The 26,382-nt window shown below is 36.7% G+C and overlaps 1 protein-coding gene across 1 annotated transcript in view; it reads right to left on the reverse strand.

Annotated features, from left to right (window-relative positions):
- The window catches only part of LOC131050360 (DNA repair RAD52-like protein 1, mitochondrial), a 105,657-nt gene extending 81,413 nt beyond the window's left edge, over positions 1-24,244 (reverse strand). Inside the window, exon 1 of the mRNA XM_057984522.2 lies at positions 23,722-24,244. Coding sequence (XP_057840505.2) covers positions 23,722-23,957 — 236 coding nt within the window. The 5' untranslated portion in view covers positions 23,958-24,244. The remainder of the gene's footprint in view (positions 1-23,721) is intronic.
- Positions 24,245-26,382: the final 2,138 nt, after the last annotated feature.

The raw sequence follows: 26,382 nt of genomic DNA on the forward strand, positions 1-26,382 counted from the left end.
AACCAACACTACAAACCGGATCAAAAGATCTTCCCAATCTCCAATCACCGAAGCAAATCACAGGAATATGTTGACATCAATGACATCAACATATCCTAGTAGCAATGACCAACAATATCCAACATCCATGTGTCAGTCGCTTTGAGTATGTGGTGAATGTTGTCTTGGCATTGTCTTAAGTTTTCATGCATATTTTTATGTGTTAATTATTCTATTTTATCTAGCGGTGAATAATAAATAGTAAAAAAAGAATAATATTTAATAATGAATATTATATTTTTAAATTCACATCCACGTTGAGTGGGATGATAATTTATGGTTTTAATCATTTGTTTTATAATTTTATTTCATTTTGATTGGTGGGGAGATGAGTTGTATTATTCAAGTTAACTTTAGTTTATAAGTTTTATTTTAATTTTTAATTGTGGGAGTTGGTTGACTTTCCCGTACACATCTTTGTAAGGGAAAATTAATGTGTTTTTATGTAAGGTTTTTGGGAGATTTTTGCTGTTAATTAATGGTGGTTTTTGCTGGAATTGGAAAGGCTGGAATTTTGGTGTGAGAAGAAAGAGATTGGTTGGACTTTTCTTTCCCATTTTCTTGTGCAATTGAAAGGGATTTTTGTGGGAGATTTCTTGAGATTGTTGAAGGAGATTTCGCTAGTTCTTGGATGTTGGGTTGTGGCTTGTTGCTGGTTGGACTAATCTGATTGAGCATGGCTTTCATCCAAGCTTCTTCTCTCATCGAATCTCCTTCAGTTTGTGTTGTCTCCGCAGGACCCGAGGCAGGGTTTTGAGACCCCAATGTAGGAGAATGATTATGTTCTTGTTTTGAAAATAAAAGAATGTTGTTTTCAGTGCTTCTGTTGTTATTTGAATTTATTTTGTTTGCTGGGCAAGTATGGGAGATGAGGGCTTCGAATGTATTCCCATTTCCTCGGTTTTCTTGGAATTGTTTAGGGGTTTATGCTTAAATGAAAAGGATTTCTTTATGAGTTGATTTTGGGAAAAGAAATGATGTGTTTTATGCTCTTGATTTCTATTTGAAAGTATTAGAAAATGTCAGGTTCTTTGTTGTTGAATTTGGATTGAAAGTTCCTCTGTTTTCTCTTAGTTTCTTGTGTAAATATTAGGGTTTGGTGGTTCTTGTTTAAAATTAAAGTTGTGAAATGATTTGGCACTGTATTTTGGTGTATTTGATGCCCTATTATTTTGCTCTTATCGAGTTTTGAATTTTTATGTGTTAAAAGCTCTCAGTTCATGAGCCCTCTCCAATGGAGTTTTCAACGGGGCTGTTTTCAGATTTTCATGTTTTGTAACTCTCTTTCCGGGTCTTGGGATCCAATTGACTAGTGTTTACGGAATGAACCAGACCCCTCTCAAATGGGTCTTTGTCAGTTTTCATCTTCAAGAAGTGCTCCCTGACCAATATAACCTAGTTCTATCTTAAATACACAGAATCGGGTATAGATGCGTAGGAACAAAGTGCAAAAGCGCAACAATATGATGCATATCCCCAACAAGATGATGAATATGCAGCTTCATGAAGTGGATGCGTGGTTTCACAATTTTTGTCCAATTTGGTCCTGGTTGAGGTCCGTAGGGTCCTAGGTGGTTTCCATAGGCTTGTCAATGGTTTTTTCTCTGTCGTGTCTGTATTTTGGGGGTCAATAAGACCTATTTGAGTCCTTTTACTCTGGTGTATGTTTCTTAAATGCTTGGTTGTATGTATGATCAGTTGTCCTGCATTTGGAGTACTTTAGGTGATGTATCTGACTGGTAGGTTAGGAAGGCTTGTAATTGTGATTCTAATTCATTTTTCAATCTGGATTCATATATGATTTCATGTGAAAGATTTACTTTGATAATGCCTATCCTTCTTGGAAATGAGACCTTAGGTTAGTGGTGTCTAGATGCAACTTAGGGGGAGTGGCTCTCAATGGAGGCTGAGGGCCTAAAGTGGCTAGCCAAGATAATCCATTGTGAGTTTCCTTAACAAGTGATAACCTAACTAAATAAACTGGGGTAAAACATTAATCAAGATAATTGTGTTGCCTCACCCATGGCCTTAGTGCTAGTATAGACTAAGGACGGAAGCGAGAAGGCCTAGACGTCCAAGCGATGTTGATCTAGCAATATCGAACTCCCTTGTCTTCATGAAAGGGTTGATTGGTTCCACATGAGGCATCAAATGGGGGCCAAGGTCTGGAGAGGGTTACAAGGATAGCCCATGTTGAGGCTATGTGATGACACTCTTCCCAAACTGTGTCCTAGAACCCTATCCTAGTGGTGGTGTTGGTATCCTCTGGTGAAAACTTGAGTTTAGTCCTGATTGTCCTTGTGTATCTTTGTGTCTCCTTGAATGTTGGTTGTCAGCCTAGTTTGTTTGTGTTGTATGCGGGGCCTCATGTCTATCTCTCGAGCACAGTGGGATGGGCCTAAGGGTTCTACATGGCTGGGAGGTTGTTGCCTACCTCCATTGGGGACCGGTGGACATGTTCGTGCGTTGGACGGATTCTTTGTCTTGTTTCTAGTTTTCTCCCAATTCTTGTTGCAAACGATTCAATGATGTATTAGAAGATGCTTTTTAATCTATTATCATTGTTGTTGTATCATTGTATCTATTTCATCAACATTGTAAATTGAACAATCCCTTAGGGAGATTGATGTAATATAATGTATTGTGTAGTGTAGTGATTGAAAGAATGTAATTTTAGATTAGAGTTTAGTGGTGTGATATTGATATCGACCACCTTTATGTGATGCAATGTACCATTATGTTTATGTGAAGGTTATCATAGGAAACTTCGGTTGGTGTATAAAATGAACCTAGCAATAGACATTTACGTTTATGTTTTATGTAATGTCATGTTATCACTTTATGGTTCTAGATGCTTAGATGTTGTGTAGAGTGTTGCTTAGGTAGCAACATTAGGGAACCAGCATGAGGACTAGTTAGGAGAAATATTATCTTTTGCATGTGCAAATGTTATATTTAATTCATGATGAGTTAGAAATGTTATGTAATTTGTCTAAAAAAAAACTATTGCTATGTTTAGTTGTTTGGTTAGTTGTTGTCCTTTGGGGTTCCTAAGTGGGGCGTTACAGAGCATACACATGAATACACGTATTATTAGATTCCTTATCATTGACTAGAATGATCCATTGATTCATCTTCTCCCTTAAGGATGGCATGATCATGCCCTAATACCATTTGTAATGTCCCCTACTCAGACTTAACCTAATCTGCACTAAAATTCTTTGATTAAGGTTTGAATAATGCTTGGAAATGGAGATTGTTATCTCAGTATCCTGATGTAGGACCTTCAACCAGGTTAGTATCACAAGATAAATAGAATTGAGATTTACTATTTAACATCCAAGATGTACATATGGAATTCCCTTTGAAGTTCTATCCAACCAGCTCATCATTATTAGGGAGCACCAGTTGGGAGACCATACAAGGCACCTTGAGCTGTTCCACTCAGCCCAGGAGCATGAAGTGACAACCTCCATTCTCGCCTCCCAGCCCCACTTGGGGTGTCTCACCAGTGTGGCTTCCTAGCTGCTTGCAATCTTTCGTATGTAACATGTCTCCCCTCCAAAATGGAATGGCAGATTGGATGAAGCTTTTAAAGGAATCTTCATTATTATTAATTATACAAATATATATAATAATGATAGAAATATATAAATATATATATTAGTAATAATATGTTAATTGCATCCATTCCTATATGGATGGCAAAATAGCAAATTAGTAGTATCATGGTCCATTCATCATGCATCAGATCCAAACACTCATATAATGCATAAGGACTGTATGCTTTATATTACTCTTTTATTCAGATTCCTTTTTCTGATCGATCTGGTGTGTATATCTGATTTGTTCTCCTCTTATTCCCCTCCCGCACACCTCCTTACTCCTATTCTCTATCTCAATTTATATCCTTATGTTTCTATTAAAAGATACCTTTCAGAAAGTTTGCATCCTTTGCTATTTTGTTTGCACATTGTTATTTACTAATTGCACCTTTTCATAGTGCCCATCGGTTGTTTCTCTTACTAATCTATTTGCGTTGTTCTAGCCAAATCACTGTTTCAAAGTCTTGCTTCACCACTTGAGAATCTTATTAGAATTGCACCCTTTTAGATATAAACTGCTTCTTCATTGTTTATGGTTTCTCACTTCTATCATAATCTCAATATACCCAATGTCTAAACAAACTAATCTTCTTTTCTGATCGCTGCATTTGTTACTTGTTTAACATGACGAAATTCTATTTATATTGCCTTTGTTGTTAAGATGTCCGATCGGTAAATTTTGTTGGTAAATACTAATCACTGACTATGAAGAGTTTCTTTAGACAAATCGCACTTGCTTACTAATTAAACTACCACCTTCTAATAGCAAGTCACTCGATTCATGGATGAAGTTTGCCAAGCATCAGGGTGTTAATAAGGTTGCTGCATATCGATGTTCTTTGACATTATAGACCACTGCCTTAGTGGTTATTAAAGTTTCTTAATCTTTATATAAAGCTGCTCTTAAACTTATCATCGCTGTTCCATACTAATCATTTGCTATATATTATCATAAGCATCGGGGTTGAATTGGATAGATATGATAGAGTCAGAACTTTCTTTCTATTTGCCCTGGCTTTGATTAGATTACAGAAAATTGTGAAATCTTACGAACTAAGAGCATTTTCTGAATTTATTTGATGATTAATATGTTATAGCTGAGGTAAAGACAGTCTGCCCTTCCTCAGATTGCTTGTCCTCAAGCAATGTCGATTTTTAAATTTCTCAAACTGAGTCATCTACCAATATGATCCAAAAACATAGCATACACATGGATACATGCAAACACGGAGCATACACGTGAATACATGTATTATTAGATTCCTTCTTCTCATTCACTAGAATGATTCAGTGATTCATCTTTACCCTGCAGGATGGCAGGATCATTATCTGATGCCATTCCTAATTTCCCCTACACAGACTTGACCTAATCTGCCCTAAAATTCTTCAATTAGGGTTTGAATAATGCTTGGAAATGGGAATTGTTATCTCAGTATGCCGATGTAGGGCCTGCAACCAGGTTAGTATCACAAGATAAATAGAATTCAGAATTACTATTGTAACATCCAAGATGTACATATGGAATTCACTTTGAAGTTCTATCCAGCCAGGTCATCATCATTAGGGAGCACCAGTTGAGAGACCATACAAGGCGCCTTGAGCCGTTTCACCCAACCCAGAAGCACGGAATAACAACCTCCATTCTCGCCTCCCAGCCCCACTTGGGGTGTATCTACCAGCATGGCTTCCTAGCTGCTTGCAATCCTTCGTACTTACCACGTCTACCCAAAATGGAACATTCAAATTGGATGAGGCTTTTCAAGGAATCTTCATTATTATTGATTATACACATATGTAAACATAATGATAGAAATATATAAATATATATATTAACAATAATATGTTGATTACATCCATTCCTCTATGGATGGCAAAATAGCAAATCGGTAAAACCATGGCCTATGCATTATGCATCAGACCCAAACACTCATATAATGCACAGGGATTGTATGCTGATTATTATTCTTTTATTCAGATTCCTATTTCTGATCGATCTAGTGTGTATGTTTTGTTCTCTTCTTATTCCCATCCCACACACCCCCTTACTCCTATTCTATATCTCAATTTATATCCTTATGTTTCTATGAAAAGAACCTTTTAGAAACGTTGCATCCTTTGTTATTTTGTTTGCACATTGTTATTTACTAATCGCACCTTTTAATAGTGCCCATCATTTGTTTCTCTTACTAATCTGTTTGCTTTGTTCTAGCCAAATCGCTGTAGTCATATATTATTAATCACTGTTTCAAAGTCTCGTTGCACCACGTGAGAATCTTATTAGAGTTGCACCCTTTTAGATATAAACCGCGTCTTCATTATTTATGAATTCTCACTTCTATCATAATCTCAATATACCCAATGTCTAAACAAACTAATCTTCTTTTCTAATCGCTGCATTTGCTAGTTGTTTAATATGAACAAATTCTATTTATATTGTCTTTGCTGTTAACATGTCTGATCAGTGCATTTCGTTGGTAAATACTAATCACGGACCATAAAGAGCTTCGTTAGACAAATCACACTTCCTTACTGATTAAACCGCTACCTTCTAATTGCAAGTCACTCGATTCATGGATGATGTTTGCCAAGTATCAAGGTGTTAATAAGGTTGCTGCATATTGATATTCTTTGACATTATAGACCACTGCCTTAGTGGTTATTAAACTTTCTTAATCTTTATACAAAGCTGCTCTTAAACTTATCATCGCTGTTCCATACTAGTCATTTGCTATATATTATCATAAGCATCCAGGTTGAATTGAATCGATAAGATAGAGTCAATATTTTCTTTCTATTTGCCTTGGCTTGATTAGATTACAAAAAATTGTGAAGTCTTATGAAGTAAGACAATTTTTTGAATTTATTTGATGATTAATATGTTATAACTGGGGTCATGACGAAGGAACAAAGCGAGAAGACAACTCAATTACTTCTCCAAACCCTACAAAAGATGTATAACACAATCAATACTCTTAGACCCAACCAAACTAATGGGAGGGATGTCAATTCAAATCACTCAAAAAAACAATAGAACACGACAAGGGTCAACACCTAGGTTAAATACATACACACCGGTTGACATCGGTCAAACGCAATTATGATTTGAAGGGGCGCGATCAAGTAATATCTTGATCGGTCATGTCTAATAGACATGATGTCTAATAGACACGACCGGTCAAGGTATTGCTTGATCTTCTTGATCGGCAAATATATATCGATCGATGATTATGAGAAGAACATCGAAATTTATATATGCTCCTTCTCATTTGCAACATACCAGACAATAATCAGATTTATTATATTAAGAAATAACATATACTTGAAAGAAAAATAAACCTTGAATATAACTTGCATCTTGAATAGAAAATTGAATAACATTTACATGGTATCAGAGCTATAGTTAAATCGAACCTGAGGCTATTCAATTTTGTGGAAAATTCAAGATAAGCATATACTCAACTTCACATTTCTCCTAATGCCTAGCACTATCAGATTCGAAGATAGACTCGGAGGAGGTGACGACTTCTCAGCATGGAAGTTCAGAATTCAGATGATTCTAAGAGAAAATAAAGTCGAATCATTTGTAAAAACTGAAACTACAGAACCTGAGACTGAACCTGATAAAACAACTTGGATAGAGGGAAATGAAAAGGCCATCAAATTCATAGTTGATGGGGTGAGAAATAACATCATGCCCATCATAAGGAAACATGAAACAGCCTACAACATGTTCAAAGCACTTAAAGATGCATTTGAGATATCCAATGTTAGTAGAACCTTGGCTTTAAAGAGAGAAATAAATCATATAGCTATAATCAAAGGGGAGTCAGTCGATGCCTACTTCATGAGGATATCAACCCTAAGGGATGAGCTAGCAACTCTTGGATATGAGATCCAAAGCAAAGAATTAAAACTCATTGCTTTAGATGGGTTGCCTAGTATATGGGAAACATTCATCCAAGGCATCAGTGCAAGGGATCAATTTCCAAAGTTTGAAAGGCTAAAGGCAGATTGTCTCCAAGAAGAATCAAGGTTAGATTAGAAAGGGATCAAACAAAAGAATATAGATGAAGATCTTCAAGTCCTAAATACAAACTCCAACAAGAAAAGCAAGCAGAAACAATTTAGGAAGAGGAAAGGTCGTCATGGCAAGAACACCTTCAAGAAGGATCTTTCACAGATTCAATGTTACAGATGTGACAACTTCGGACACTGTGTTGCCAAATGTCCAAAAAGAGCCAAACAACAAGCCACATTTGCCAAAGCAGGAAAATCTAAAGGGGAAGATGACTTCGAGAAGTATGTACTCTACTCAGCACTTACAAACCAAGCATCAAACAAGGTTAACTCCTGGGTAATCGACAGTGGCTCATCCAGACACATTACAAGGTTTAGAGAAGTGCTAGACTCCATGATAGAGGAGAATGATGAGGAAGTGACTATCAGAGATGACTCCACACATCCAGTCAAAGGAGTTGGAACCTGCACCATCAAACTAAAGTCAGGGGTATTATTGCAACTTAAAGGAGTACTATATGTCCCAGGCATCAAGAGAAACCTAGTCTCCATATCAGCACTAGAGGATAATGGGTACAGAGTAACCTTCATAGACAATAGAGTGTTGGCTTGGCCAAAGAATTCATCTATCAAAAAAGCTAAAACCATTGGTCAAAGACAAGGCTACTTGTATGAGCTATGCACAAAACCCAACCTAGCCCTAATTCATGAAGCTACAGATGCTAATGAAGTTTGGCATAGAAGACTAGGTCACCTAAATTTTAGAGCTTTATCATCAATGGGAAACCTTGTCATAGGTATACCTAAGTTAGAGCAATATCATTCAGGGGCATGCAAGGGATGTGCCCTAGGTAAAAATACTAAGGGTGTTTTTCAAAATAGTACTAGAAAAACAAGCAAGGTTTTAGAGTTAGTTCATTCTGATGTATGTGGACCTATGTCCGTACCTTCTTTAGGAGGATTTTTGTATTATGTAATATTTGTTGATGACTATTCTAGAAAACCTTGGATCTACTTTCTGAAATGTAAAGAATCAGAAGAGATCCTTAATAGGTTTAAATAATTTAAATAACTAACAGAAAACTACTCGGGAAATAAAATTAAAACCTTAAGAATTGACAATGGGGGGGAATACACCTCAAATTTGTTTAAAGATTTTTGTAAAAATACTGGAATTAAGAGGGAGCTTACTATACCTTATAATCCTCAACAAAATGGGGTAGCTGAGAGGAAAAATAGGACAATTGTAGAAGCTGCCAAAGCATTGATTCTTGATCAGAATCTAAATACCAATCTTTGGGCAGAAGCAACAAGCATTGTTGTATACATACAAAATAGATGTCCTCACTCCCATCTTGAAGCTAAAACCCCTGAGGAAGTCTTTACTAAAACAAAACCAGATATCAGCCACCTTAGAATATTTGGGTGTCCTGTCTATATTCATGTACCTAAGGAGAAAAGATTAAAATTAGAGCCTTCTGGAAAAAAAGGGGAATACTTCTAGGATATAGTGACACCTCCAAGGCCTACAGAATCTATATACCTGGTCAAAGGAATATTGAAATGAGTAGGGATGTAATCTTTGAAGAAGACTTAGCCTTCAAAAGAGCCCCAAGCTCAATTGAACCTGAAGTCTATATCCCTACCCCTAGCATAGAGGAAGACCCTGCTCATGAGCTTCAGAGGGAGAGTCTTGAGGAAAATGTAGGTGAAACTCAAAACCCACCTAGAGAAAATTTCAAGAAAAGACCACTATGGGCCACCAAAACTGTAGAAGAAGCTCAGAAGTATGTTGCTCCTTCAAGAACCTTCAGAGAAAGCAAAAGACCTAACAAACTCACCAACTACGTTGCTCTCATGAATGACCTCTCAAAAGAAGAACCTACTAATGTATCAGATGCACTTAAACATCAAGTATGGAAGAATGCCATGTCTGAGGAATACCAATCCATTATGAAAAATGATGTTTGGGAGATTGTTCCTAGGCCAGCTAGGAAATCTGTTGTCACCTCCAAATGGCTCTTCAAAATCAAACACACTGCAGATGGCAGCATTGAGAAACACAAGGCTAGATTTGTAGCCAGAGGGTTCTCACAAAAGGAAGGAATTGACTATGAAGAAACCTTTGCACCTGTAGCCAGATATACCTCAGTAAGAACAGTCTTAGACATTGCAGCATCAAAGGGATGGAAAGTTCATCAGATGGATGTTAAGACAGCATTCCTTAATGGTGAGATCTCAAAAGAAGTATACCTAGAGCAACCTAAAGGGTTTGAGATTCATGATGCAGAGTCTCATGTGTGTAGACTCAAGAAAGCTCTCTATGGGCTTAAACAAGCTCCCAAGGCCTAGTATGAAAGAATTGATACTTATCTCTCAAAACTAGGCTTCTCCAAGATGCAGATCCTAATCTCTACTATAAGCAAAACAAAGGTGATATGCTAATATTGATTTTATATGTTGATGATTTATTAATCACAAGAGAAGATCACCTTATAGATCAATGCAAGAAAGATCTTTCTAAAGAATTTGACATGAAGGACTTGGGACTCCTTCATTACTTCCTAAGCTTGGAAGTATGGCAAAATTCTAATAGCATTATACTAAACCAAGGAAAGTATACCTTGGACATTTTGAAGAGATTTGGAATGATAAACTGCAGACCCATGACCTCTCCAATGGAAACAAATCTTCAAAAACTTAAGGAAGCAGCAGCAAAGTCCCAACCCACTGATCCTACTCACTACAGGTAAATGATTGGGTCTCTGATGTATCTGGTAAATACAAGAGCAGATATATGCTATGCAGTTAATGCTTTGAGTCAGTTACTATGTGAGCCAAAGGAGATACACCTGATAGCAGTAAAACACATTATGAGATATCTACAAGGTACTCTAAATCTTGGTCTCAAATATGAGAGAGTTGATCTAGATCTACACAAATTCATAGATTCAGATTGGGCTGGAAGTGTGACTAACAAGAAAAGCACCTCAGGATGTTGTTTCAATTTAGGTTCAGCCATGATATCTTGGATCAGCAAAAAGCAGTCTTCAGTAGCACAAAGTTCCACTGAGGCCGGATACATTGCAGCGTCCATGGCTGCCCGAGAAGCAGTATGGCTCAGGAAGTTGCTTGTAGGATTATTCAGTGAAACAATGAAACCTATTGTTATCCATTGTGACAACCAGAGTTGCATAAAACTTTCAGTAAATCCGGTGTTCCATGACAAATCCAAACATATTGAGATTCCATATCATTATGTACGAGACATGGTAGATAGGAATGTGATCCAGTTGGAATACATTTGTACAGGAGAGCAGACAGCAGATATTCTTACCAAACCACTTTCAAGAATGAAAGTTGAGCACTTCAGAAAAGGTCTTGGTATGATTGAAATTTAATTTGCTTTGTACTGATATACTTATTAAGATGTTTTATGTGTAAACCTCTTTGTCATGTTAGGACTTTTATGGGTTTAACCCCCTCTATTCATGTCTAGGAGGTGACGATCTCTCAGATAATGAATACTTGTATGTAGACATTATAAGGTGACGATCTTATGATGCTCAAACCAGTTATCATGTTGGATCTTTGGTACGCCATGGATGTGCCATGATTGTGTTGTGGTAAAACATTTGGATAAAATGTTCGTGCACTTACCACAACTTGGATAAGTTGAGAATTTAACTATTCTAATGTACTTATTTCTAAAGTATTGCGTGTTTAGGCAATATTGATATCACGTGCTTAGGTGATATCTTGTCATCACAAGTTGATGTGATGAACATTTGTATCACACGTTTAGGCGATACTTCATATCACGTGTTTAGGTGATGTAATTTCTTGTATCAAATGATTCATAATACTTCATGTCACATGCTTAGGTGATATGATCCTCTAGAGAGTAAGATTACGTAAGGAATACCGACCATCATGAAAAATGTGATGCTAGATATGTTGTCTTTTATTTATCTTCCCTAGCTAAGAGGGAGTGTTGATACATGATAGCCTCGGTAAGATAAATGATTGAATGAGAGATAAATGAAGTCTCTCATTCAATCATCTATCTCATCGATAGACTAGATAAGACTTCAATTATCATTCCTTGTTCGATGATTATTATAATTACTCTCCGATATGTTATGTTCAGATTTCATCTTATACTAATAATTATATGCTTGATAACTCAAGTCTACGTAGATATTCACTTGTATACGATCTTGCTGTGATCGTATTCTTCGATCTATACATATATAAACTCGCCAATAAATTCCGATTAACACAGGGTTCGTAACCCATGCCCAAAATACCGATTAACATTGATTGATTATCGTAATGCATAAAATACCAATTAGTATCGGTTTTGTTTGTTAAATACATACACACTGGTTGACATCAATTAAACGCAATTATGATTTGAAGGGGCACGATCAAGTAATATCTTGATCGGTCATGTCTAATAGACATGACTGGTCAAGGTACTGCTTGATCTTCTTGATTGGCATATATATATCGATCAATGATTATGAGAAGAACATCGAAATTTATAAATGCTCCTTCTCATCTGCAACATACCAGACAATAATCAGATTTATTACATTAAGAAATAACATATACTTGAAAGAAAAATAAACCTTGAATATAACTTGTATCTTGAATAGAAAATTGAATAACATTTACAAATGTGTTGTAAATGAGCTAATGAGGTTTAATGGGTTTTAAAATAAGTATCTCTAGTTGATTCTGCTAAAGTTTTAGAGGTTTAATGAGTTGGTTTCGTCAATGTGTTGCACATGAGCTGTTGCGGTTTAATGGGTTTTGAGATAAGTATCTCTAGTTGATTCTGCTAAAGTTTTAGAGGTTCACATGATAATTTGATCGAGCTATGAGGTCCGGTGTTGAATTTGGTTTTTCGTTATTCAGTATTGTTCAGTGTTTTGGTTTCTGCTCCGCATTGCTCTGAAATTGCAACATCTTGGTTTGCGGATTTGGTAGAGTGTTTGGGACATTCTTATGTGTCCTTCATTCAGATGGTTCGTGATTTGGAGATCCGCAAGTGAATCCTTCAGATTGACAGTCAGTTCAATGTGTATTCTTGATGTTCTGTATAATGATGATGAAGATTCTAGTAAGCGATGATGTTGTGGTTGTTGTTGTGGTAATTCATGTTGCTTGTGGATGTTTTTAAATCGTGTTCTATCCATGTTGATGGTCCGCATTGATCGTTGTGCGTGTTATTGATCATTTTCTTGATCTGGTGGTGTTCTTTGTGTTATGCGACATTCATGATGATTGTAGCGTGTAGCGGATGTTCGAGGCGTAATTCTTGGAGGTGTTTCTTGGTTGCAGTGTTGATTTAGGTCCAAACTATGTCTTAGCCGACATTGTTTTGGTCCGCATGTATTGTTGTAGCGTGTGAGATTATATGCTTTGTAATTTGTGTAAAGGGTTGAGCCAACCTTGAAATATAGGTTGATGATTTGTATAAATATGTGTAATATTCATATGAGAGATGTATCTACGTAGTATCTGCGAGTGTGAGATCGAATAAGTGTGCGTGCAAGTGTTTTGATCTTTCGGAAGTGTGGCAAAGCAGATCAGACTATGCGTAACCAGAACTGTAACCAGGCATGAGAAGATGCGATTTTATCAGTTCATGATCCTCCAGATGTAATCCGAATGTATTTGTAAGACAATGAGTCTTCCTCAGGGTTGTAGCCCTTCTTGTTTTGTGATTTGAGCAATGAGCTCTAGGCAATGTGCTTGAATGCATGTGCATTCTCCATTGTAATATTTCATTTACTCCTAACAAGGTATTATCTCATTGTGGGTAGGTTCCCACCGTGGTTTTTCCCTTAACCGAGTTTTCCACGTCAAAAATCTTGGTGTCATGTGTGTTATTGATGTGGTGATGGTTTATGCTTTCATTGTTAATTATCAGATCTGAATTTAAGTTTGAGTTGTGTAAGGTTTGTGAGAAAACTGATTCACCCCCTCCCCTTCTCAGTTTGTTGCATTGTTGCCAACAATTGGTATTAGAGCTAGATCCTCCTAAGGAAGCTTGACCGCTTGAGGAGATCCAAGATGGCAACCTTTGCTTTTAAGAAGGATAGTCTGAGATTTGATGGAACAAATTACACTCTCTGGAAGAACCCGATGGAATGTCATTTGCGATGCATCAGTGAAGATTACTGGAAGATTACTGGAATGACAGAGACACCAAGAACAACCACATAAACCAAAACCACGATTTTGAGGAAAAATCGACAAACCCTCCACTGCTTTAGAAAAACGGCCACAAAATTTTGCAAATGAGCACGACACCCCAAAACAAATTGCAAGAAGCCACGATTTTTGAGGAAAAAATCGCCAAACCCAGAAACTGAAAATTACAAAGCATCGTTTTTTGGAAAAAAACGATAAAACCCTAAAACAAGAACACCCATGATTTTTTAGGACAAAATCATGCAAAACCCAAAATCCCACGCGAACATCATGAATTACAAATGACCAGACAATTTTTGAGGTGAAAAATCGATCAAAACCCACAGACAAAAAACCATAAATCTGAAGCACATATTAGAATACAAAACTTCATATTTGAGGAAAAAACAATAAAACCCTTTTACAAAACGATTTTTGAGGCAAAAACATCGCACAAAACCCACAATAATTTTTTATGTACAAAAATTATAAAACCCTCCCTGAATTTTTTTAACGATTCCAACAAATGGCGCCCAAAAAATCGAGAAGACGCCAAAATCACAAAAAGATCGTGCAGGTAGCAAAGAAAAACACAAGTCAAAAGACAAAACACATGCCCCAAAAGCGCAGAATAGCCGCCGGAAAAATTGCACCGAGAGAACACATTATGTTGCCATTGAAAACCTTCATGTGCACAAGAAAACCTTTCGAGAGCAAAAACCAATAGAAAAACCACTGAAAAACGACCCCCACTGCATCACTGGAAAAAAACCAAAAAATCGTAGAAACCGAAAAAAATAGTGATTTCAAGAATTAAAAAACTGCCAAAAATCATCCACAAAAACCAGATTGCGCAGACAAAAGGGCACGGGTTGATCAAAACCCTAGTCGGTGCCGCCACAAAACACAGGAACACACGGAAAAATAAATTTCTTGTTGTCGCGTTGAGAAAGTCGCGAAAATCGCACGCCCGAACACAAATTTGCGTCAAATTGTTGCAAGCACGAAAACTCGAGAAAAATCCTACACGAAACCCACCAAAAATCCAAAACAAACAGGAAATGTCGCGATGGAAGGAAAAATAAGCATTGTTCGCCCAAATCCATACATACAAACCCTAGCACGCCCAACAAACTTGCTAACCTTCGCCGATTTTTTTTTCATTGAAAATTGATTAAAAAAAAATTGGAAATAAATTCCAGGTAAAGGCTTACAAATTTTTAAAAAATCTACCAAATCCTATAAAACCCCATCGACCTGCTCTGATACCATATTACAATATTCAATGTTGTATTAAACAATGGAGACAAAGTCTCCTCAAGAAAAGTACAAGACGATGTTTCTAAACGAAACAATCGTGAACTAAGCAAAAAATAGAAAGTACCTAACCTAACTAAAAATGACTAGATGAACATTAGAAACATTACATTATTTTAATAGGGACATTACACAAAATAAACCCCAAGAGTGGGAAATTTGTCCACTCAGTGCAAATCATCCCGACATTATTAAGATCATACATCTTATCAATGCGCCTAAAGAATCCTACCTTCACCTCATCATCCTGAATCACTATAACTCTACCAGGCCAAGTCTTGTACCACTTAGGATTCAATGCATAAGAAGCCATATGCAAGGGAGTGTTGAGCTTGTCCCATCTTCGTTGAATGATTGGCCGAATGTGCTCATTGTAGCATGCTAAAGTGGGATCCTTCACTCACATTGCAGCCCTCATCTAATTAAGCATGGAATCGATGCACTCATTCACCTCTCCAAGGTTAGGTGCATCCCCATCCCCATATCTAATGATCTAGAAAACTAGAGCAATGATGGAGACTATGTATTTTGCATCACTCCAAAACACATCACTCTTCACTATATCCTTCACCCTCCCCTGCTCTGTCTTGAACTCGGCTTACCGATTCCAATCTGCTGTCATAACCATGAGTTGCAATGCACGAAAGATATTATTTTTTGAAGGCAATAGACTATTCAGGGCAAGAAAAGAATGCAGATTTTCTTCATAACCAACTATGTGACAGCATTGAGGAGGAGGGGGCATCACATGTAGTCCAATTTGTTACCAATGTTTCTCCAATTTGTAAAGCAATAGGTATGATGGTGCAAAAAAGGTGCAAGCATATATTTTGGACACCATGTTCTGTGCATTCATTGAACAATGCACTCAAAGATATTGGCAAGTTCCAGTGGCTTTCAAAACTCATAGAAAAGGGCAGAAAAATACAGATGTTCATATGTAACCATCACCACACAAGCCATTTATCGTATGTTTGCCAAGGTGGAACTTCTCAAAGAGTCAAAACAGCTGATACACAATTTGCTTCCTATTTTATTCTTCTTGACCGCCTTTGTTAAGTCAAAGGAGCTTTGTGTTCCATGGTTGTTAGTGATGCATCAGCAGCTTGGAGGCAATCTACATCAGATACTGCAGTTGAAGTAACAGATTTGGTCCTTGATGACACTTTTTGGGCAGATGTGAGATTTGTTGTGGATTTTATTAGGCCCATATGTGAGGTGATTAAATTTACAGACTCAAACAAGCCATGTTTGGGGGAAGTTTATGAAGAAATAGATTCCATGTGTAAAAGAGTCAAGAAAATAACTGATGCAAAGGATTCTTCTTTATATCCTTTGATAGAAGAAATGTTGCATGGAAAATGGAACAAACTAAACACAGCCCTTCATTGTGTTGCCCATGCCTTAAATCCTAAATGGCATAATACAGAAGAGACCAATAAGAGGACTCCACATGAGGATACAGAGATAATGAAGGGATTTTGGGCTGCAATAAAAAAGATTTATGGTCAAGGTAAGGATGCCTTAGTTATAAGGAGTCAATGGAATAAGTTTTCATGTGAACAAGATAATTTTTCTTCAGTGGAAGTTTTATATGATATGCGGGCAAAGAAAGATCCTTTAGCGTGGAGGTGGAACCATGGAGGTGAAACCCTTGAATTGCAATCATTTGCAATCAGATTGCTCTCACAAGTACCTAGCTCTTCATCTTGTGATAAGAATTGGAGTACTTATGGTTTTATTCATTCACAAAAGAGGAATTGATTAGGGTCAAAGAAAGCAAAGAACTTGGTCTACATTCATAGCTCACTACGTCTTCTCTCTCGTGTTGATCCTGGGTACATGGAGGGTCTTCAGCAAAATGGGAGCAAATTGCACCTGATAGAGAAGTTGCTGCCATGGGGGATGAAGCGATTGAACCAAATGGCCTTAATGAATTGCCCCCAGTTCTACTACCATCAGAGGAACCTGAAATAGGGAGTGATGAGTATTTGGAGACCATCCTAGCTGAGGACCTTGATATGGATGATGCAAACATAGCAGAGTAGATGATAGATTTCTGATTTTTGTTTTTTGTTCATGTATCAGCAGCAAACTATCAATATTTTTGGATTTCAATGTGTAATGATAATCTGATATGAAATATGTAGTGAGTTTTGAACTCTTTAACACATTTGACATTTGAGTTTTGAAGTTAATATTATTTTGTTAAACTTAAACTTTGCCACTGTTCTTGTTTTCAAATTTTCTATGTTATGATATTTTCTAAAAATTATTAAATTATATTTTTTAAAAATTGTCGTCTTCAAGTACCCCTTGTCTCCTATTTTTGAAAATTTGTCGTATCAGTACCAATACCCGTCTCCAAGTACCCCTCATCTCCTGGTAACCTTACTGCAGCCAAAAACTCCAAAACATGAATAACCTAAATGAATGATCAAAGCTTCAATATCCCTGAAATAGGGTGCCACCTCCAGCCCTAAATCTCACACCCAAAATGGAGGAAAAATCATTTTATTTTTTAATGCATTAAAACTCCTTATGCCTCCCTAATTCCCATGCCCACGCCCACACCCACGCCCAAATGGAGAGGAAACCATTTTATTTTAATAATTTATTGAAACCCTTATATCTCCCAAGTTGGACGCCACTTTTTGCTTCCCATTTAATTTATTAATAAAATCACCTTATAACTCCCTAGGTTGGGCGCTCACCCCTAGGCGTCCCCATTTTTAAAACTCTCAATTGACAATATTCTAAGCTCTTTGACTGTTTTTACAATGGAATGTTAGGGTTCAATTTGATGGCTCATGCCATGATCTTCTCATCTTTCAAATAGGAATGAAGGCTTGGATTTATAAAGTATTCCTTCTCTGATGTCAGCATATGAGCAGAGTCAATTAAGACTAAGTCCAATTATTCGTCATGTGCTAGATTTTAGCCCGGGGAAGCATTTAACTTAGGTACTTTGCACTCATTTCTAAAAATTTCTAAGGACATTTTGATTTGAATCCATGCATAGGGACAGAAAGATCAAAGCCCATTAAGTCTCTTAGAAGGAGCCTTAGGATCTTAGAAAGATTCATAAATACTAGTATTTCTTGCTGCTCTTGCAAGCCTTTGAGTTTAATGCTTACCAAAAGAAGCGGAAAAATAAAAGGGTTACAAAAGCAGCCACTAGCAATAAGGATGTTTTTGGCCATGATTCTATTACTATCATCTTGGATATGAGATAAAAGTGGATGATTACCCTGTTTGCCTAGCCAAAAAAACATGAATTTCATGCTCATTAAATGGATATTTCTATTACAGAACGTAAATCTCTTTTTATTCCCCCTGTTGTTCCTTTGCAATCCAGTTTGCCAACAAAGTCTAAAATACCTGATAAGGTCTCAAGTGGTGCTGAACTTTATTATTAGACCTAAGAACATATCAACTTTTACACTGAATTGTATTACTAGACCTAAGAACATATCAACTTTTACACCCATCTCTTCCCTAGCTCTCACTATGCCTACTTCCATTTCAAATGAGTACACATCCACTCTCTTCCAACCCATCCCTTTCAAGCCTGAGAATCACCCTCTCCTTAGTTTACCTGCTGCAAACAAGATCTCTGAACAACAAACTGATTTCAATCTTAAAATGAAAATGATGCTACTCCACCTAACCATTCCGAAATTAAGGAGTTTTCTACTCGTATTGCCTTTACTAATATCAACAACTACTTACATGGGCTACTCCAAACTGCTCAGCAGAACAAAACCACCCAGTTCTCTGGTCCTCTCCTGCATAATCTTCAAGCTGTGGAGGACAGCCACAAAGTCATTTATGATTGCCTCTCCAAACAGGAGGAATAAACTAGGTTTACTCAGAAACTTTACTAAAATGTGTTGAATTGAATTGAAGGTATTTTTGAGCTTATTAGACAAGAAGGAGGTGTCATTCCTCAATAGTTCAACAACTTTCAAGTCCACGGCAAAACTTATACCATCAAGCAGTTACACCCATAAGGACCTAACCAAGTGGACAACAGGCTGATACTCCAACAAATAGTACTGTTTGTTGGACTCGGAACATAGAGGAATGTCCACTGCTTTGACATACTTCAAGGAAGTGCCAATGCACAACCAACTAATCTTTTGGATAAATCATGATATAGTTGCTAGGCTTTTCATGCCTCTTTCAGTTCATAAAGCTGTCCAGGGGTGTTTCTTATGCAAAAAGGACAACCCACATCATTTGAAAGTCGGAACTTAATAGAGATTGAGCATAATTTCACTAGATATGACAAGGAGATTTTAGTGATTATTCATGCATTGGCTAAATTCAGACAATATCTAGTTTGTGAACATTTTGTAGTTCGTATGGTCCACAACAGCTTGAGGTTTCTCTTATTGCAATGTGACCCCAATGACAAGAAATAAAAATGGGTGAACGAATCACAAGTATATGATTTTGACATTAAAATGTCAAGGAAAAGGACAATAAAGTAGCAAATGCACTCACCCAGAGACTTGAACTATCAGCCATTTTTTCAGTAAAATCTGATTAAAGGAAAAGTTGTTGGTTGAGTACACCAAGGATCCACTAGCTATAGGGTTGAGGAGCTACCTTAGACAAGGATGAGAGATACCAAATGAAGAATGATATTATTTTGTATAAGGGGAGAATTTTTGTAGTGCTAGGATCCAAGCTGAAACAAAAAACCATCGCAATATTTCATGATCCTTCACTTGCTAGTTACACAGAATTTTTCAAAACATATAAACAAGTTTGAAGTAAACACATTTGGAAGGGCTTAAAAGAGGAGGTATTGCAATATGTACAGGAGTGTGGAGCTTGCCAAAAAAATGGAACACAAAACCGCATGCACTGCAAGTCTACTTTAGCAGCTGTCCATTCCTAAGTAGAAATGTGAATCCATATAAATAGAATTCATCATAGGCTTGCCTCATTTAGGAGGAAAGAATTGCATCTACATAGTTGCTGATCAATTGGCGAAGTTTTTGCCTCTCTTCTCCATTCCTAATGAATTCAAAGCCCCACAAGTAGCAAACCTTTTTTTCAGGGAGGGCTTTTGAATGCATAGTTTACCCTATACTGTGCTCAGTAATAGAGATATAGATGGGCAAATAGAAATAGTGAACAAATGGGTTGAAGGGTACTTATGAAGTTTTGTGACCAGCTATCAATCAGCTTGGGTGTGTTGGTTATACCTAGGAGAGTATTGCTACAATACTACCTACCACATGTTCATCAAAATGTCCCCTTTCATGGCATTGTATGGATATGACGCACCAACTTTTGAAGAGCTGACAATTCTTGATACCCAAGTTCCCACAGCAAGAGATTTTGTTGAGCAGAGCAGACAAGTTTTTAGAGGTTTACACAATCAGCTCCAGCATGCACAAAATCAGCAAAAGATTTATGCTGATAGGCATTGCACTGAGAGGTATTTTGAAGTGGGAGACATGTTTTTTCTCCAATTACAGCACTATAGGTAGTCTATTTTAGAAAGATGTAGCGCTGAGAAGTTAAAACGCCATTTCTACAAACCCTACCAAATTGTACAACATGTGGGTGAGGTGGCTTATGAGTTGGGGCTCTCCCCTTCCACCAATCGAATCCACGTCTTTCATGTGTCCTATTTGAAGAAGGCAGTGGGTCGACATATCACACCTTCAGCTGAGCTTCCACCATTAGATGATAAAGGGAAGTTGTTACTACTGCTGAAACAGATACTTGGTACTTGAGAGAAATAGCTGTGAAACCGTGTTTGGACTTAAGTTCTGGTACAATGGAAAGGTTTTGTCATGGGAAGATGGCATTTGGGAGTCTGTTGATATCCTCAATCACTTGGCATTGTCTTCTTTGAGGACAAGCAAATTCAGAGAGGGAAGAATTGTAATCTCTCGTTTTTTACCAGCAAACACCGAGCTGTTGATATGTGACATGAATTTGGTGTTGACTGGATCCTTATTTACTGTTAGAATTAGTTAATCTTTAAGTTAGAGTATGGTTTAGTCAACTGGTCGTTGGTTGTTTCCTTATATAAGGGGGAGCTGCAGTTATTTCTCCCTTTGGCTGTATGCTCCAGTAGTTACCTTAAGTTAAATGGGGAATCATACAGTCAGTTGTCTTCCTGAAATATTGGGAAATGATTGTCAGTTAGCTAGCAATGAATGTGAAATTAATTCCTGCAGCTTGTGGATTACTTGGGCTGAGGGTATAGGTAGCGCTCAGAATGACTAGAGAGTATCTTTTTAAATCAAAAACCAAAAACCTTTTTCTGAAAATGATGCAGCTTCAACCATTGGTGCCTGAGAGGAACTGGTAGGTGCAGATCACACTTTACAGCAAGTTCTGGAGAGAAAAACCTTCGGCACTCATGATCATTACACAGCAGCAGCAGTAGCGAGAGCAGGATGTGGGTAGTTGCTGGTGATCTGCCAGCATTAAGCAGATTTCTGGAAGGTCAAGAGGTCCATCATGTATGCTGGGTACACCCAGTGTGTAATTGAATTTGTAGTTCCTCCATTTCTATGTGCATTCCTAATTCCAATACAAGAACAAAAAAAGGGATCATAACAAGATATTTCTGTATCTGTTTTTCACATCCTATTCTGAGTGCTTTGATTAGATTACTTCAGATTTTGTGTGAAAATTGCTAGGGTTGTTTCACGAGAGTCCTGCACATCTGCTGGAAAAGTTACAGCTACTCTACTTATTGTGTTGCACTGGAGGTTCAAACAAGCCCAAAGAGTTCATATTAATTACTGAATAGATACCCTTCTATGTTGGGAAGGACAGAAATTAATGCTGGTCCAATTTGGTCCCTTGAAGATCATACAACAGATTGACCAGAATGCTTAAGCACATTCAACGCATAATTATAGTAATGGATAATAATAGTCAGCATATCTACATGTATGTATATAAAAATAGATAGATATACAAATATGTAGATAAATAGATAGATTGAAATATATATATTTCGGTTTCCTTGACTAGTCAACCGAATTCCCTCTAAACATTGAAGGTTCCTCAACATTGTGATAATTGTATAAACTACAATTATTGTGTATCCTGGATAAAAAAAACATGAACAACATCATATCCTATCTTTAAAAAGCAAATTCCCTATCTTGAAACTTAGAGAAGAATGAGTAACATCGATCAGCTTAATATGCACAGGCACGGTTGTTAAGTAGAGGTGAATGTGAAGTCGTCCTCTATTTCAAAAGGGTTGATAGCGCTATCAATGCCAACAGATGCTATTCAACCTATCCATGCCGTACACCCCCACAGTGCTTCCAAAATAAACACATTTTTTTTTCTTGCATTAGCAACGATTTTTTTAAGCCTGGAACTTGCTCAAGAGCTCAAAACCCGTGAATAGGAAAATTGAAAAAATGGAGTAAAAGGAAGGAATACCACTGTGGACTTCCAAAAAGGGTCTCCTACACCAAAATGGTCCCTTGCTTGGCTGTTACCTCAAAAACAACCTACATGTAAATAGTGTGCAGTACTAAAATGCTCCATCTATTTTCATTTTCTTTTATGTAGAGTCAAATGGAAAATAAACCGTTAAGCAGGGAACAGCTCAAGAAACTAAACTAACGGCTAAAAATATTGTCCAAGGCTGATCATGCAACTTATATTTCCCAGAATATGCGGCAACGTTGTGGTATAATAACTATGGGCTAAATTTGGGAATAACCTATGTGGCAAGGTTAAAGTATAACGATTGTGGGAAAGTTCAAAACTTCATACACGGCCTATGTGCTGATGCTTTGGCGCAAAGATTACAGGGTAAATTTAACATTACCTATCTTATTAGGTTGTGATAACATTTACGTTGTAAATTTGGGTGCAATCTTTGTCATGAGATTAACAATCAGGTAAACATATGACCTGTGTGGCGAGCTGTGGTGTAACAATCATGTTTTAAATTTGGGCATGGCCTATATGGAACGAGTTGGAGGTGTGATGACTATGTTACAAATTTGAGTGTGATCTATGAGGCCAGGTTGCTGTGTAATGACTGTGGAGTAAACTTGCCCATAAGCCATGGGGCGAGGTTGTAGTGTAACAATTGTTGATATATTTTAGAGTGACCTATTCTGCAAGGTTTCTTGGAGCAGGTATGAGATACACTTGAACGCCAACTAGGACGGATAGGTTGTGGTGTAATTATTATGGGCCAACTAAGTTTACCACTCTTAAGAATATGGTTGTAACTATTATGGTCTAACCAAGTTTCAATCCTTTGGAAGTCGGACTTACGGATTCTTCTCTGAAAATAAAGAAAAAAAAAACAATAAGGATGTTGTCGATTTTTCGTCCACACTACAGCTGAAACTAAACAGCCCACCCAAAAAAATTTATTTGGGTATTCAAAAGCTCAAATAAAGAACAAGAAGGCGAGATGTTTAAACTTTTCGTTTTATCAAAAGCTTTATAGAACATTACCCAAAATTTCCAAGGAAAAAACATCTATACAATGGAAGTGCACAAGCGAGTACGCTAAACATACCATGGAACGTATCTTATGGAATGACCATTATCTACTCTGGTGCTTATATATTCCTCGGGGATTCTACGGCTCAAAATCTGTAGAATATCTGCCAACGGGCGGGCTGAATTGGACGAGGAAGAAATCTCCTCACTAGCAGTGTTGTGATTTAGACGCGTAGGCCAAGTGGGAGCAAAATGCCTTACATTCTGCTGAAAGATGCATTTGCTCCGTGACAGAGCTCTACAGAGAGCCATTTCTCGTCTGTTCGCACAAACCCAAACAATGCTTTTGAATTTTTTTGGCACGAGTTCGATTCCCCTCTGGTTAATATGAATTTTTTTACGTCCGAGGGAATAATGCTTTGAACGAGGTTAAGCCATATTAATACGGGTAAAACATGTACAATAGAATGCGTATTTTTTTATTAAAAATAATTGTTTGAAAGTGATGGGAAGGCACCTGGTCGTTTCATCGAGCGGGCTGCTATTGGGCGTTCTAGGGTTTTATGTGAATTTAAAATTTTAAAACCTAAGTCACGATTGAAATGAAATTGATGTCTCCATGTATTTTAGGGTTTGATCAATTAATGGGTTGGTTTGTATGGAGTGATTTGTCAATGGAAGGTTAGCTAATTGATATTTAGGATTGTTTATGATATGTTAATGTCAAGAGATGAGATTTGAGATCATTAAATATAAGTGGAACTAAGTTAACGAAGGTATTCTTAATTAATAACCTTTTGTAAGGCAGATTATAATTTAGAAACTATAAAGTTCTATCTTAAAGATAAAGATCAATTTTTAAACTATAAATAATGTTATCTTATGATCCTTTTAGAACAACTTCCAAGCTCACAAGATATCATAGAATGACCAATGCCTTCAACAATTGGTGACAAAGTCCAATATTTACAAAAAAATGCAAAAAAACATGCAAATCCTTATGATGATGGATCAAGCTACCTAACATATTGATGATGGATCATGGAGTGTGATCCAAAATGATGATGGAGAAAAAAACTCATTGACAATCGAATCCAAAAACAACAACTATGTGAATCCTTATCCTATAGACCATATATAAAGACATTTGCACCTAATGATCTAGAATGTGTCTTAAGATTTCATCAATATAGTTGCATTTTCACATAAAATATCTTAAAAGATAAAGAAACATAATATAACAATAAAATATTTAGAGATCTTTGAAACCCGTCCTAATCCTAATCATAGCTTAAAGAGATTTTGAAAATGTTTTTACATTTAAAGCTAGGGATTTCTTACTAGACAAAAATAATTAAAATTAACACCAAACCAACGAGGTGGTCTCATAAGGAAGACAATCATTTTTTAGAGATATATTCTAGCCAAGGAGAACTCACTATCATGGGAGTGGTCTTATGTTTAGTTACCCATCACAAAAATCTACATGCACAATTTACACAAAATCCAAAATTGGACATGTTACACTTAACACTAGATATTACACAAACATAAAGGAATAAGAGAGAAAATGGCAAAAATCTTTGAGATGAAATAAGAGTTATTCTAGTGAATTTTCAATACAAGCAACATATTTCCTCTATTATGTTTGAAATATCATTCAGCATGGCTTACATCTAAAGTGGATCCTTCTTATCTAACTTGTGTTGTGTTTTTTGAGGTGCACATGATGCAAGTTATAAATGTCTAAGGTTCAATGAATGCACAATATCCAACTATGCAACATGATGATGTATCTAATAGTGTACAAGGATTCTTGTTGAAGTTTCAATGTCAATTCTTATCATTGGTCCACATCTACACTATTAGCTTGCATTCTGTAATTTACACTAAATATTATTTATCAACAACATGGTCCACTCTCTATCATGAATGTTTCTTTGAGTTTGTAGCCTCTTCAAAGTAATTTGAGGCATTTTTACATATGGAAATACACATTGAGTGGGATTTGATTTCATACATTTTAAAATTCATCCTATAGTTACCATATATAATCCATGCACAGGTATAATTCCCTTAGACAATCCACAACCTTACTCTCCACCCACTCAATGGTGGCATATGGAAAGTGAGGAGTTGAAATTAGTTAGCTCAGTACCTTTCATTAAGTTCCAAGGGTGCTAGAACCATCAACAAGGGCATCTATGACATTTTTTTTTTTCTTTTGTTGCTTGACTTGAGATTGAGTCATTTTTGCTATAAGTTGTAATTTTTTGTAATTCTAACTAATTCATGCTTTCACCCTTTGTATCTAAACCTTCTAGTGAGACCATGTATGTGTCATTGAGGTGTTATAATTGTGAACCCTAGGTACTTATGTTGTGACTTGATGTGTTTTTATCACTAGTGTGTGCACTGGTCTAGAAATATAAGTAGGTAACAAAAGAAAAGACAAGCTCCCTATCCTAACTAGAATAAACCTTAGATAGAGCATAAAAAAGAAGTTCAAACAAAGAAAAAATAATAATTATTACATAAAAATCCATCCATATGCATATATTTGTTTAAATCCAAACACGATATTATTAACATAAAAATGGATTGATTCTAATACATAGGATGGTGACTCAATTTATAGATTTTTAGGAAGTAAAATTGATGATGGGGATGTGATGAAAAGATGAATGATGGAGGATGAATGAAAAGACTTTTCTAGTATTGAGGAGAGAATGAAGGG

Source organism: Cryptomeria japonica, chromosome 5, assembly GCF_030272615.1.
Source record: "Cryptomeria japonica chromosome 5, Sugi_1.0, whole genome shotgun sequence".
NCBI lineage: Eukaryota > Viridiplantae > Streptophyta > Pinopsida > Cupressales > Cupressaceae > Cryptomeria > Cryptomeria japonica.